This window comes from Pelophylax lessonae (genome assembly GCF_965119305.1).
Source record: "Pelophylax lessonae genome assembly, chromosome: 4".
In the NCBI taxonomy this organism is placed as follows: Eukaryota; Metazoa; Chordata; class Amphibia; order Anura; family Ranidae; genus Pelophylax; species Pelophylax lessonae.
In genome coordinates this window covers 201,395,614-201,410,555 of record NC_138771.1, presented here as the reverse complement: position 1 = coordinate 201,410,555, position 14,942 = coordinate 201,395,614, and the positions used below count along the sequence as shown (strand labels likewise).

Sequence of the window (14,942 nt, the reverse complement as noted above, 5' to 3'; positions counted from 1 at the left end):
CGAGCCAAGCTGCAGCTCTGTGTAGTCATTCAGACAGAGAGCAGCCATTTGGCCCCGCCCCCTCTCTCTCATGATTGACTGAGTTTGATTGACAGCAGTGGGAGCCAATGGCGCCACTGCTGTGTCTCAGCCAAACAGGAGAGAGAGTCCCGGATGGCTGAGGCACTCCTGGATAATAGGAGGGGAAGGGTAGCAGTTTTAATGAAAGCCATATATAGAAGAGATTAAGAGGACTCTGAGTGACTACCATGCATATGAAACCTTTTAGTTGGTCCCAACTGTACCAAGGGTGGCTATAATATACTTTTTGCCTGATACGCAAAAATATAAATAGATTTCCCAATAGAGACCTATATTTTAGAGCTATTTATCCCAAACTGCATGATTGGCATGGCTTCGCCAACTGTTCTGTATTGAGGGAAAATCCACTCATTTATGGGACATGTAGTGGAAAGAGACATTGAAAAACTGTTTTAGGAAGGCTTTACTATGCTACAAAGCGAACGAGTAAAGGAAATAAAAGGTTTTCAAATGTGTGGTAGATGTAACCAAAAATAAAAAGTCTAATAATGGGGGAAAAAAAAACTTTTATTCAACAGTTCACCTTATGTTATAGTAGTTTCATCATATACTTTATGTTCTTACATGTCTATGTGGCTAACTTTACCAACTTTACTAACTTGCACCACACAAGATAGCGCAAATAAATATTTATTTTATTTCAATGAAGGATTATAATGTCCCCGTACATTTCAAGAAATGTCAAAAGTCAGACCCAAGTGTTAAGTTTTGAAGGCTGAAAAGAATCATTATGTCCTCACAGCTAGTCTTAGACATAACACAAAAAGAGGGAACAGAGTACAATGTGTAGTTTGCAATTAGAGATAGAAGGAGACTGATAGGGTGGAGTTGATAAAGATTATAAAAATACGTTGATGGCAATAATACTGATATGATAGGTTAATAAATATATGTGTGGGATTATATACAGTGTATACGAGTATTTTCGTTGACAATGTAGGAGTTAATTATTTATTTATTTATTTATTTTTATTGGCAGTAAATGAGCTTATGTGTGTAAGTATTTAAAGAATAAATGTTTATTAAGCCCCAAATCTCTGCAGAAGTCTATGAAGAAATGCATCAGGCATGTTATGCATGCTTTTTTATGATTTAAATGTTTTAGGCCCTTAATGTCCGAAGGTAAAACAAACCTTGAAGCTGAGGTTTAGCCCAAAAAAACAAACTGTTTTAGTCTTTGCAGCTTTAGGTACATTACTTAGATGTAATGAATTACATCCCACGATGTGCAGGTTACCTGATTCTGTAGAAATATTCACTGCAGGGCTGCCATGTCATCATTCTGTTGCTGAATCTTTGGCACTGTGGGGGTTACCAGCTTTAGGTCTCTAGGCTCAGCTTCACTAAAGACGATCCAATGGGGACAGGCTCTCTCCTGCCTTCTCCTCAATTGAGAAAAGTTCTTTCACTGATTACACTGCATTTATCACGATCGGTGAATGGGATAGCCCGATCAGTCACAGGATTCTCCCCACCCCCTCCCACACATCGTGCTATGGGCGGTGTAATCAGTGAAAGATCTTTTCTCAATGGAGGTGAAGACAAGAGTGGGTGTGTTCACATCAAATCATCTTTAGTGCAGAGACAGAAGACCCAAAGCCAGAGGTTCACTGGCAGGAAGAGGACAGGGCAGCCCTGCAGTGAAGATTGCACATTGTGAGGCGTACAGGTAAGTAATGTACCTAAAGCAGTATAGAAAAAAAAAATTATTTTGGGCTAAACTTCAACTTTAATGCCTGAACACAGTTTTTCAACTTTGGTATGTGTTAGTAAAACTACATATCTTTGCAAATAGTGCATCTGAATGAGCTAAACCTTGTTTTTTTCAAAAAAAATTGGACCTTCGTCAGGTATTAATGGCTATCTCCAGATTTTTCTTTATTATCAAAGACGTACTGCCCAAAAAAGTAACATAAATAAAAGTATTTTTTTAAAATTATGTATATTTCTTGATATTACCATAATCCACTACCAAAAAAAAAGAAAAAATATTCTGCTACTCTTGACATTTGTGGCAATGCTACATACTGTATGTGTATATTATTTATTGTATGTACCTGTAGTAAGGCCAACAATAGTGTGCATTTTGGTTTTTTTAATGTTTTGTTAATCCTACCTAAAACATGCTGACCTGGATCTTCGACCGAGACCTATGACCCTAAACTAGATCAAGCTTTTTTTTTTTTTTTTTTTACACAAACTCTTTTTTGTTTATATTTTTCTCCTCTAGCTAAACAAGGAAAAAATAGGTTCAACATTCCCTCTTCTCCATTTAGAATGTAAAAGAGAGTATAGGGTGGGTTTTTCAGAGTCGTCACTGTGATAGCCAATCATTATTACAAGACCCACAGCTCCTGGTGACAGCTCATCCCCCTGCTGGGAGCACACTTCCCCCACAAACAATGGTGTTATGCCAGAATCAGTAGGTCAAATTAAAGCGGAGTTCCAGCCACAAATGTTTTTTTCAATAAAAATACCCCCGGGACAGTCAGGGCTAGTACATTCCACAATGGATAGCCTCTGTACTGTCCCGAAGAGAAGAGTGGAGAAGCGCTCTAAGTGCAGACAGTTTATTGTTGATAACAAGGCAAGGTTAAATACACTCACTAGGCGTAAAAGATCAAAGGCTATGTCTGTCCAACAGTCCTGCAGCCATCCACTGGGGGGTGTCCTCCGTTCACATGAAGCCGTGTGCAGTTCCAACACTGGTGGTGGGAGGAAAGGAAGCCGGCTGCCTCCCACAAACGATCAGCAGTGAGCGGTCAAAAGGCTCCGGTCTGCGGCTACGTAGTGTAGATGATAGCTGGAGGCACTCTAAGACAGGGATGGTGGGGTCTGTCCAATGGGTTACGGCATGCACCCCACCATCCCTGTCTTGAGAGTGCCTCCAGCTATCATCTGCACTACGTAGCCGCAGACCGGAGCCTTTTGACCGCTCACCGCTGATCGTTTGTGGGAGGCAGCCGGCTTCCTTTCCTCCCACCACCAGTGTTGGAACTGCACACGGCTTCATGTGAACGGAGGACACCCCCCAGAGGATGGCTGCAGGACTGTTGGACAGACATAGCCTTTGATCTTTTACGTCTAGTGAGTGTATTTAACCTTGCCTTGTTATCAACAATAAACTGTCTGCACTTAGAGTGCTTCTCCCCTCTTCTTTTTGTCTATACAGATTCTTCCTTCTCATCTGTGGAAGAGCTGCTCAGTGCCTATGGACATTTCCCTTTAGGATCATCCACCTGCTCAGGGTATCTTGTTGTACCTAATTGAATTGTACCTTTTCATGGTTATGCTCATTTATAGTATAATTTTATTACTTGTCAGTGCCTTTTTCCTCTCTTCCTTTCCCCCTTACCCCCCTCCCCTGTCCTCAGTTGCATATTAGATTTTTTGTCTATTCCTCATATGCTGGAGGTCGTCTTAGCGCTCTGTGTTTGTTTTTTAATCTGTACTGTCCCGGGTCGCATTTACCTTTTAGAAGAAATACTTACCTTGAAAATTTCTTCTCCAGCGCTGCCATCTCGGATGTGGGCAACTGAAGTCAGCGCGTCCTCTTCCGTGTCCTCTTCTCCCAGAATGCGCCTGCACCGGCCCCGCTCGTCACTTCCAGTGCGGGCGCGTTATTCCTTCACAGCTTCTGGGCATGCCCAGAAGATGTTTAGCAGGGAATTCACACCAGAAGTGACGAGCGGGGCCGGTGCCGGCGCATTGATTCCTGGGAGCGATGACGTTCAGCTCCCAGGAATCAATGCAAAGAGGAAGTGACGGCGCGGGCAGCAGAGGGAGGAAGTGGAAGAAAGGTGAGTATATTTTTCTTCAATAACAAGGTAAGTAAACAAAAGAAAAATCGTAACCATCCATTTATTTTTCATGGTACCAAAAGCAAGCGGATGGCAAAAAATAGATTATGTCGGTTTTGTGGCCGGAAATCCGCTTTAAGCTGTTTTATGCTATGTGAGTTTTTCGCTTCTTCCACATTAAATTGGTAACCGTGGAGAATTTTAATTCCGGTGGGACAAGGTTCTGTATCCTGGCCCAGAAAGAGAAGAGAGATAGAATCATCACCAAAGATCTGGAACTGAGCAAAGATCTTTTTTACGAACCGATCCTCCTGCCAGTTTTTTAGGTGAACCTGATCAGAAGCTTCATATTCCTTTACATTATGGGCAAGGAGATGTAAATAGATTGATGGATGGAAGGTAGCCTGATGCAAAAGGACACAAGTCAGTTTATATCAAGCTGCCCATAGAGCTATCATGGGATTGCAAACATCTGCTGTCAAAATGCAGACTGAGACTGAAAAGGCATGGATGTCACAAAATTGACATTTGTCCTGTTCAGCTGTGATTTAGCAGGGGATCTGTTCACAAACCCCCTGATGGTGCACAGAGCTGAAAAAGCTCATGTAAAAGCCCCCTAACACCTGTCCTCTAAATATGTAAAAGTGGAAATCTCAGGCCTTATGCATGTGAGAGCAAGGGGCATTAATAGTGCCGACACCAAATTGGTGAAATCCGGTGGTAGGAAGATGTTTCCACAATCAGTTTTCATCTGCAGTAATGTTGATATAACATATCTGGTAAGTGTAGAAGCTTATGGGTTTGTAAGTTGACTGCTACTGTATATAGCTCCACAGTACACCAATGCAAAACTTGTCAGGCTACACAATGAGCCAACATAAATAAGAACATACCAAACAAATGAGTTATAATTTTCCTTACTTATAAATCTTAAAAATTAATATTGCTTATTGTTTTAAGGTTAGGTTTTGAAACAGCACCTCCTATCATGTGCAATTGGTTATGTAGGCATGCAAATATTTTAATCTAAGAACATTTCTAGTTGTATATCGCAAACGTCAGTCAAGTAGCAAAGCTAATATTACTTACAAAAGTGTAAACTGGGATGTACACTATGCCATGACAGCCAATCAGAAGTTATCATTTTAATTTGGCAGACCAAAACAGATTTGACTGGTTGCTATGGATAATTGCATGTCACTTTTATGTGTACCATGATAAAATCAACATACATTTAAATAACTATGGAAATGTATTGGGGGGTTAATGGGCTGTTCACTTTAAAGGGAATTTATCCTTAGGTTAGTGAATGAGGTGAAGCTTTTCTGACTTCCATCGTCCCAACTTGATCGAGTATTCTTTACAAAGAGAATTTTCTCCACAATCACTAATTTAAGGGAAATTCCATTGCAAAGTAAGCAGCCTATTTTCCATTATAAATAATGCCAAATAAACCCCAAACACTCCCCATCACATTTTTTAAGGTAATGCAACACAATTAACATAACTTACAGATCAAATCGCAGATTCTGTCTTTCCTCAAAGAAGTAGTCCATTATAAATTTTTTTACAAAGTCTGGATTTAATGTGTTGTCGATTACTTCTGTCCTGCCATACTGCAGAAGAAAAAGATAAATAAAAGCAGAATAATTAATTTTACATAATGACACATTAAACACATTAACATACAGTGTTTGTTGAAAAAAAAGAGGAATTTACTTACTTCATTATATTTCATCATTAAATTAGTGCTCACTTAGAATTTTTATTATAATTAACATTCCAGGGAAAATCAATTAAAAAATATATGGAAGCTTCATGCATCATTACTGAGAACATTCCCTGGTGACCTTTAGATGACTGATGTACATTAATGCTGAATTAAAAAATATAATCAACACATGAAAACTTTGATTATACAAGTGACATTAAATGAACCTGTCCAAACATAAAATAACAGTGTGTTGCAAGTTAATAAATACCCAGCATAAAAGGTACATATGTTGCTTGAGGGTTTTTAATAACCATCAACAATAAAACAAAAACCATAAAACAAGCCTGGCATTAGAAACCGTGACATAACAGCACAACCATGAAATAGAAGCACCGCTCTTTAAAATGGACTAAAGACGGTGATTCAAAAAAGAGCAGCAAGATCATTTTTAGGGACCTCGCTGTTTTCAATGTCGAGCAACAAAAATGAGAGCTTTTGTTTTTATTTGATTTTATTTACAAAGTTTTTTCTACTCTAATGCATAAAACTACAGTTAACTTAAATGTATAATGGTTTTGTATTTATACACTGCCCGGCCAAAAAAAAAGTCGCCACCTGGAATTAACCACTTTAAGACCGGAAGGATTTGCCCCCTTCCTGACCAGGCCCTATTTTGCGATTCGGCACTGCGTTACTTTAACGGACAATTGAGCGGTCATGCAAGGATGTACCCAAATAAAATTGATGTCCTTTTTTTCCCACAAATAGAGCTTTCTTTTGGTGGTATTTGATCACCTGTGCGATTTTTATTTTTTGCGCTATAAACAAAACAAAGCGACAATTTTGAAAAAAAAAAAAACAATATTTTTCACATTCTGCTATATGACATTCTCAAAAAAAAATTAAAAATCAAAATTATTTAACATTTTAGGCCAATTTGTTTTCTGCTACATATTTTTGGTAAATAAAATAAGCGTATTTTGATTGGTTTGCATAAAAGTTATCGCGTCTACGAACTACGGGAAAGATTTGTCATTTTTATTTATTTATTTTACTAGTAATGGCGGCAATCTGCGATTTTTTTGCGGGACTGCGACATTGCAGGTGACAGATCGGACCCCTGACTAACATTTTTTGCACTTTTGGGGGTACTACAGTAATCAATGCTAGAAATATGCACTGTTACTGTAATAATGACACTGGCAGAGAAGGAGTTAACATTATGGGTGATCAAGGGGTTAAATGTGAGCCTAGGGGAGCGATTCTAACTGTGGGGGTGTGGCTTCTAAAAAAATAACCATAGAGACATGTGACCCTATATTGAAGGATCCCATGGGCTCTATGATCATTCCAGGGAGAAGAACACAGCTGACCGTTCTTTTCTCTCAGCGGGGAATGATCGCGGGTGTCAGACGGCAATTGGAGCCGTCTGCCCACTGCATTGACTTCCCCGCTGACGAGCGGGGGTGGGAGAGCGTCGCCCCCTAGCCTCGTGTACGCGAGCGACGTACACCTACAGCGATTTGCCTGGGAGCGGCTGCAGTCAGCAACCAGTTAACTAAGCAACTAACTGAACTAAGCATGCAGTAACTATCCTGTTGGATAGTTACTGCATGTGCCCAAAGAATGAGGTCAGCTGACTACCTGAATATACTGAATGACCAGGTTATTCCATCAATGGATTTTTTCTTCCCTGATGGCACGGGCATATTCCAAGATGACAATGCCAGGATTCATTGGGCTAAAATTGTGAGAGTGGTTCAGGGAGCATGAGACATCATTTTCAATCATGGATTGGCCACCACAGAGTCCAGAACTTAACCCAATTGAGAATCTTTGGGATGTGCTGGAGAAGGCTTTGCGCAGCGGTCCGACTCTCCCATCATTTGGTGAAAAATTATCCAACACTGGACGGAAAAAAATCTTGTGACATTGCAGGAGCTTATCAAAACAATGCCACAGTAAACGTGTGCCGTAATTAAAGCTAAAGGGGGTCCAACAAGATATTAGAGTGTGTGGCCTTTTTTTTTTTTTTTGGTGGCAACTTTTTTTTTGGGCCGGGCAGTGTATTTTATTTATTATGGTCAGGTCAGGGGTAAAAAAAAGGTAACATTTTACAGTTTAGAAAAATCAGAAATTTCAATTATAAATATTTTGTATTTTATATGAAGTCAGCAGGAGGTGCTCTATGATCCTTTACTTTTTTCTTACCCACCCTTTTCTGCTTTGTGCACAAAACTCAGTAACTCAAGCTGACATATTCAAACACAAGTGAAAGAGTCAGAGAAAGAACATATCTTCCTCAGGCAAACAATTTCTACCGAGATTTCCTTTAGAAAATCCAGTGTTCTGGGAAACATTTTTCATGGTGGGTTGTTTTACTAAAGGTAAATAGTCTGTGCACTGCAAGTGAAGTTTCTCTAGACCTGAGGGGAACATGCAAGGGAAAAAAACCCCCAAAAAAAACAAACAGCATTTTTGCTAGTACGCGATTGGATGATAGAAATCATCAGAGCTTCTCCTCATTTCAGAGCTTCCCTTCAGGTCTGGAGCACTGCAGTGCACCCCCAAGTGCATTTGTAATGCACAATATATTTGTCTTTAGTAAATCGACCTTAAAGTCTCTCTGCCAGATAAGATCAGAGGATCAGATCTACTTATGCTCATGTCTATGCGAACACGTTTGAGGTAATTTTTAAGCTTTTATATTACTAAACAGCTGATTTTTTTTTTTACTTCCCACAATGCCATTGTTAAAGAGTGATACATTATGGCAAGCGTCCATCACAATCATACTATTAATAGAATGTCATTCACTAAAAGGTGATATCAGTCAAATTGGTACAACAAAAGGCAAACATCCAGAATTTAGATCTGGCTTTAGAAAATAAACAGTAAGCTAAAAAGTTAGTGGTAAACAGTTCCCCCAAATGTTTAAAAGGGCAGCAAATGAGAACATTTGGTATTTCCACAGGCATCAAATGAAATAGGAAGGCATTTTAAAGCTTATTACTAAAAAAATGGACTTTGCAGAAGTAACAACGGAAACATTGTTGTAAATCAAATGTGACTTAGAGGGAAGTCAATATTGGCATGCACAATTGGACTGTTGGACTTATCGCGGTTCTCCATCATCAGTTTGGCAAGTGTATCAGTTGTTTGATCAGAATTTGGCACAGGCACTAGAGGTTCTTGACAGGCCGGGCAGCTAAAAGCCTATAATTTGAATACAATAGGTGGCTCTGAATTTTCCCAACTTTTGAATATCATCTCTTATCATCATCTCCATCTCTCTTGTCAACCTCAAAAGGGACCTCAGAAGCAGACTATATATGGTACCACTGGTCATGGTTTTCCTGTTGCCTTTTAAGAGCATTAGCATGCACTGTACCTCTAAAAGGTATAATTGCCATCCATGACACTTATAGTAGTAGTATAGTAGGGTCATAGGGCATATAGTAGGGTCATAGGGCATATCAGCACCCTCCTAAATAGCAGCAGTGATCAAAACACAGAGGCAGGAAGATTGTAAGCTGTGGTGCCATGAAGTGCCTGAAGTCTATATTAGATCTATTGCGATTAGTAAGGGGAAGGTCACACTGAAGAGATAGGTAAAAAAAATATCATCTATTAACCCTTGCTAAGGCAAGGCTTTTTTGGGGGGTTCTTAGTTATAGTGCATATTCTGCCTTCTGATGTTACTTTGCAAGTTTTTAAATCTTATTTGTATTTTACAAGCAACAGATTCTTAATTTTCAAAATTCATTGATTGCAATACCTGCCATACATTACAGAGTATCTTTGTTACTATGAATTCAACAGTATTATGTTATAAATTAAGTATTATGTTATAAATTAAGTATTATGTTATATGTTAATTATGTTATTATGTTAAGTATTATGTATGTTATGTTATGTTATTGTTATTGTTATTGTATGTTATTGTATGTATTGGTATGTTATGTTATGTTATTGTTATGTTATGTATGTTAAGTATGTTATTATGTTAAGTATTATGTTATAAATTAAATTATGGAAGGTGCTGTATGTCTATATTTATTTTCAAGGCATTCCCTATCCATTTTAATCATTGTTAGGAAATAGACAAAAACTCAACCTGCTTTTCATATACAATTTAAGCAATACAGTTAGAGACAAATAAAATCGAAACAAACTTACCTCTCTCCATTCCTTGTTTCCAATACCTTGTGTATACAATACACATACTGTAATATGAAAAAAAATAATATTAATCTCCGTCTAATGGGTGTTATGGAATTTGACTTTATGTAGTTCCTTGCTTGAATATACATACGTTTGCACATGTGCAAAATTTATAATAGGTTTACATACACAAGAACATATGTAACGTTTACATCCACTTAACATTTTACAAAGTCAATTAAACAAAAATGCAATGTAAATTAAAAAAAAAAAAAGATAAATAACAAAAATACAGTATTTACATTATATAAACATCTGAATTATCTGTAATGAACAACCTTGATCCACAGCAGTACCTGCAGTAAAGGCAGGAGCTCATGCACCTCACTGCCTCTAGTGAAGGAAACAATATGGCAGGTTATTGTTTAGGGACGCACATGCACATACACACGAATACACATATCAGGTACTAAATTAAAATGTTATTGCTTAATATTAACTGACAGTTCTGATGTTATAAATACATTTTTTTTTTCAATCTCCCTTGCGGGAATGTCTGACCCATGCACCATGCATTCCTCCGGTACACATGGTCATTATTTTTACATCTTTTTTTGCTGTAAGGTAATTTGTTTTCCTTACTTCCATTCACATATAACTAGGCTGAATTGGAGTGAGTCACTGCTTCTACCTCAGCTCTGGCCTAGAAAACTAGACTATTCTGTCAGCTGTAATTTTGCCTGCTGTGTGAGCTACAATAGTTGAGCACTGAGACAAATGTTTCCTTTTCTGTACATAGGAAATGTCAGGCTTAGCTGAAAGGTCATTGCTACAAAAATGTTTAATTGCTGCACTACAGACATACATGCTGTATTCCTTTTATGTAAACATTTAACTTTTTTTTTTTCAAGCTATAAAATCTGCATTTTCTCACTTATCTTCACACACAGTCAGAATATAACAGCTTTCTCAACAAAAAAAAAAGAAATTGTTGATTCAGTATTCACCTCACAGTCACTATTTATATTGATATATTTCCTGGAAATGTTGAAAATACTTAGATGCTGAGAGCCAACATCTAAGCAGGGCAGCGAAATTTTACAATGCACAGCAAAAATATAAATTAAATGCCTGTTAATTTATTCCTATGGCACACAATGAAGCTGGCCTTTCAGATTTATAGGGGAAGGGATGCTAGTTCAATCACCCTCTCTCTGTCTTTATTAGTGAAATATTACAAACCTACAGAGGGCAAGAAGTTAGAAGAAATCTCCAAAATATTGGGCTGTAGTTGGGCTTTAAACTATACACCCAGGTTTGCTAACAACACTGAAACATAAATTGGAAGTCAGGTCAATCATATGCTAAAAGCTGCCCATACATTGCTACAGTTGCAGAGATATAATTCAGCAGAAACAATGAGGGTAGATTTACTAAACCTTGTACACACAAAATCTGGTGCAGCCGTGCATAGCAACCAATCAGCTTCTAGGTTTTATTGTAAAAGGGTAAGGCTCCTTTCGCACAAAGGATCCGATCAGATCCGCCTGTCAGTTTTTTAGGCGGATCTGATCGGATCCTCCATGCATCACTATGGGGCAGCAGATGTCAGCGGTGACAAGTCCGCTGACACCCGCATCCGATCCTGTCCGCTAAATCCGGATGGATGGAAACCCTATATTCCATCCATCCAGGGGATCAGATCGGATGGGATCGGATGAGAGTGGACAGGCGGTCTGCTCTCATCCGCTTCCCAATAGAGAGCTGTGGGGCTCTGACACCTCCCTCTCTGCACACAGTGTGGAGACAGAGCTGTCGTCCGCCTGCTCAGTGGGGATCCGCGGATCGATCCCTGCTGAGCAGAGAACGGAGCTCATCGCAAGGCAGATCGTGTGAAAGGACCCAAATAAACAAGCTAAAGTTAGAAGCTGATTGGTTACTATGCACAGCTGCACCAGATTCTGTGTGCACCAGTTTTAGTAAATCCCCCCCAATATCCCTTGATTTATTTAAAATGCTACCATACTGCCATACTATTAATGCTGTCACTCTTGGGCTGATTTTTTTTACATCATAATGTAACAAAAAATGAATGTATTTTTCCCAGTGAAGTTAAAAAAAAAAAAGATGTCACAAATCAGTTACCGGTGTTTAATGAAAAGTAAAGTCTTGCATCCTAAAGCAAGCTAACAATATTAAATTATAGTTGGACATTAGGAAACAATCCAAAGAAAAGATCCTCCAATAATACCATATGCACACATACACATTCTTGCTTTCGTCTTAAAATTATGGATGAGCTATGAACTGGGCGCATCCAATGAAATTGTAAAGAACATGGCACAAATCCATTACACCTTTTGTAATAAAATGCAAGAATGGCTTAGGTCCTAAAGCAAATACAATTATGGCTGGGCAAGAAAAGACAGTTCAAAAAAACAGAAAATCTTTCTGTGATTAAAGTGTTACTAAATCCACAACGGTAAAATCAGTCTGGATATGCATTAAAGCATGCTTGTTATACTCAATGTAGAATCTAAGGGGTTAATCCAGTGCATTGTGTAAAAAGGTTGATTGATCCTGTCTTATCTGATCCTCCCCTTCTTCCACTCTCCCCAATCCATTTTCTGATAGAACAGAGCCCTTGGAGACACTCTGCACATGCTCAGTTTGGTGTGTATTGCTAGAGAGTTTTTTTTTTTTTGCTTGGGAGAGTGCATGTAATTAGCACAGGACCAATCAGCACTGTGCAGACAAAGGGTCGGGGTCATGCAGCCTCATGGGACAATCAGGGGAGAATGAAAACTCTTCCTACAAGTGTTAACCAGTGCTCTGCTGGACACTGATAGAAGTCACAAGACTGCTCTAACTGCTGATGAGAAAAGGTATTTTGCATTTCCATGTTCTGTGGCAGACCAGATATATTAAATGCAGGGTCCTGGGTTTAGTAACACTTTATCGCACCCACAAATTCATATTTGCGTATTACAAGTATGTATAATTTGTGAATTTTATAGACATAGCTATCTTACACTGACAAATCCTAGACAGCTGACTTTAATAGAAACATGTGGTTACTGTAAGCTTAACTGATTGTCGCTATTAAAAAAAAAAAAAAAAAAAACACTGCCTGGCTGACACTCATACCACCAATCTTGGATCACTTGAAAGGCTAAGCTTACTGAAGAATATTCAGCATCTGACACGCGTGAGCGCTCCAGGTATTCAACACTTTTTTTTTTTAAGTAGTGACATACTCATTTTAACTACCAGGAGGAGTGGAAACCTGGTACCTAAAGCTTCCTTCACATGTTTTGGTATCTTTTATGCAGCACCCTCCTAGGTAGGTGCTAGAGAGAGAGTATCGTTTTTAGGTCTTTTTGCTTAATTTTGCCAGGGAAATTTATATTGCTCTCTGCCTACCAGAGAGCAGGATCAATTAGTGAGGTCTGCTCATGGTGCTCAGGTGCAACTCAGCTTGTCTGAAATGTTTTCCACTGGTCCAATAGGGAGGCATATTGGACAGTGAGAGGAAACCTGACAAGTGAGTGCACAGGCATTGTTACAGCCCTGGTGATTGGCAGAAGAAAGTGCATCAGTGCATGCTGGGTGATTGTATAAATGCCAAGGGCACATGTGCTTAGGGTCTTCGGCTGAAGAGCGGGATCCCGGAGGGAGGAGGTGGCTGCCACTCCTCTGTAGAAACTGCCATGTGGCCTCGGTTAGTTGACCTGAGGGCCTGAATGTCAGACAAAAGCTGGACCCAGAGGTCCTGCAGAGCTGACTGCAAGGGAGACACTGGGGAGGATCTAATTCTGCCTACAGTGAGTACAAGTCTGTGTCCTGGGGCCTGTCCAGAGAGGGACACCCCCTTCTGCTAGAAGAGTCAGTGGACGGGTGTCAGTCAAGGGGATGCTAGAGAGTATCCTGAAGATACCTAGTGGACAACAGGCTTGGCAGTGGCATGCAATGCCAAGCCACTGCAAGCAAAGCCATCAGAATACTGGCATGTATAAAAAAGGGGATTCACTCCAGAAATAAAGAGATTATTCTACCACTCAACAAGACTCTGGTCCGGCCACACCTAGAGTATGCCATCCAGTTCTGGGCACCGGTCCTCAGGAAGGATGTGCTGGTACTGGAGAGAGTCCAGAGAAAGGCGACAAAAATAATTAGGGGAATGGTTGACATCAGCTATGAGGAAAGACTACAAGCACTGAACTTATTCTCTCTGGAGAAGAGACGATTGAGTGGGGATATGATAACAATGTACAAATACTGTACTGGCGACCCTAGCATAAGGAACAAACTTTTCAGAGAAAGGAAATACAATAAGACACGTGGACACTCACTAAAACTAGAGGAAAAATTATTTAACCTTAAAACACGTAGGGGGTTCTTTACTGTCAGAGCAGTGGGGATGTGGAATTCTCTTCCACAAGCAGTGGTATCAGCGGGGAGCATCAATAGTTTTAAAAAACTATTAGATGGGCACCTTAAAGACCACAACATACAGGGGTATACAATGTACGGTTAACAGCAAACACACACACACATCATAGGTTGAACTGGATGGACTGATGTCTTTTTTTGACCTCACTAACTAAGTAACTATAATGTACTTGCATCAAGTCTGCTGCTATAGAGAGCAAGAGGACTTAATTCTTCCATGCAAGTGGCAGTATGGTTAAAGCAGCATGTCTGCTTCCACAAATAATCTGGAGAGACCAAGTGAGAGTTGTCCTTATCTATTGTGAATACCTTAATGATGTGAATACCTTAATGATGTAATCCAGGGTGACAGCACAGAAGCTGTATCCAAAGCTGCATCACAAAAAAACTGCAGCCCATGGACCAACTGGTCCGCTAAATCAATATAAGCAGCAGGGATCTGCTCATCCCCTAGGCCCTGGCATAAAAGCTTGGCCCATTCGGTTATGGTCTAAGACACCAGGGATGCCATAGTTAACATGCTGCGTGCCACAGCTTCTTCTTTCCTGTCAGCTAGGTCTTTAAAGGATGGGGATTCCTTTACTGGGATCATGGTTGCTTTATTCAACCTGGGCACAGGAGGGTCTACCACTGGTGGACTAGTCCACTTTTTTAAAAGTGACTCCTCAAAAGGGTAACGGTAACAGCAAAACATTTGGGGACCACAAAGGGTAATTTTGGTTGTTCCCATT

At 39.6% G+C, this 14,942-nt stretch overlaps 1 protein-coding gene across 2 annotated transcripts in view; it reads right to left on the bottom strand.

Moving 5' to 3' along the window:
- The window catches only part of CPNE8 (copine 8), a 386,684-nt gene that overhangs the window by 215,503 nt on the left and 156,239 nt on the right, over window positions 1-14,942 (bottom strand). For both annotated transcript variants that reach the window (XM_082257084.1, XM_082257085.1), the window contains exons 3-4: window positions 9,775-9,821; window positions 5,394-5,497 (exon numbers count right to left, since the gene is read on the bottom strand). In XM_082257084.1, coding sequence (XP_082113210.1) covers window positions 5,394-5,497; window positions 9,775-9,821 — 151 coding nt within the window. The remainder of the gene's footprint in view (window positions 1-5,393; window positions 5,498-9,774; window positions 9,822-14,942) is intronic.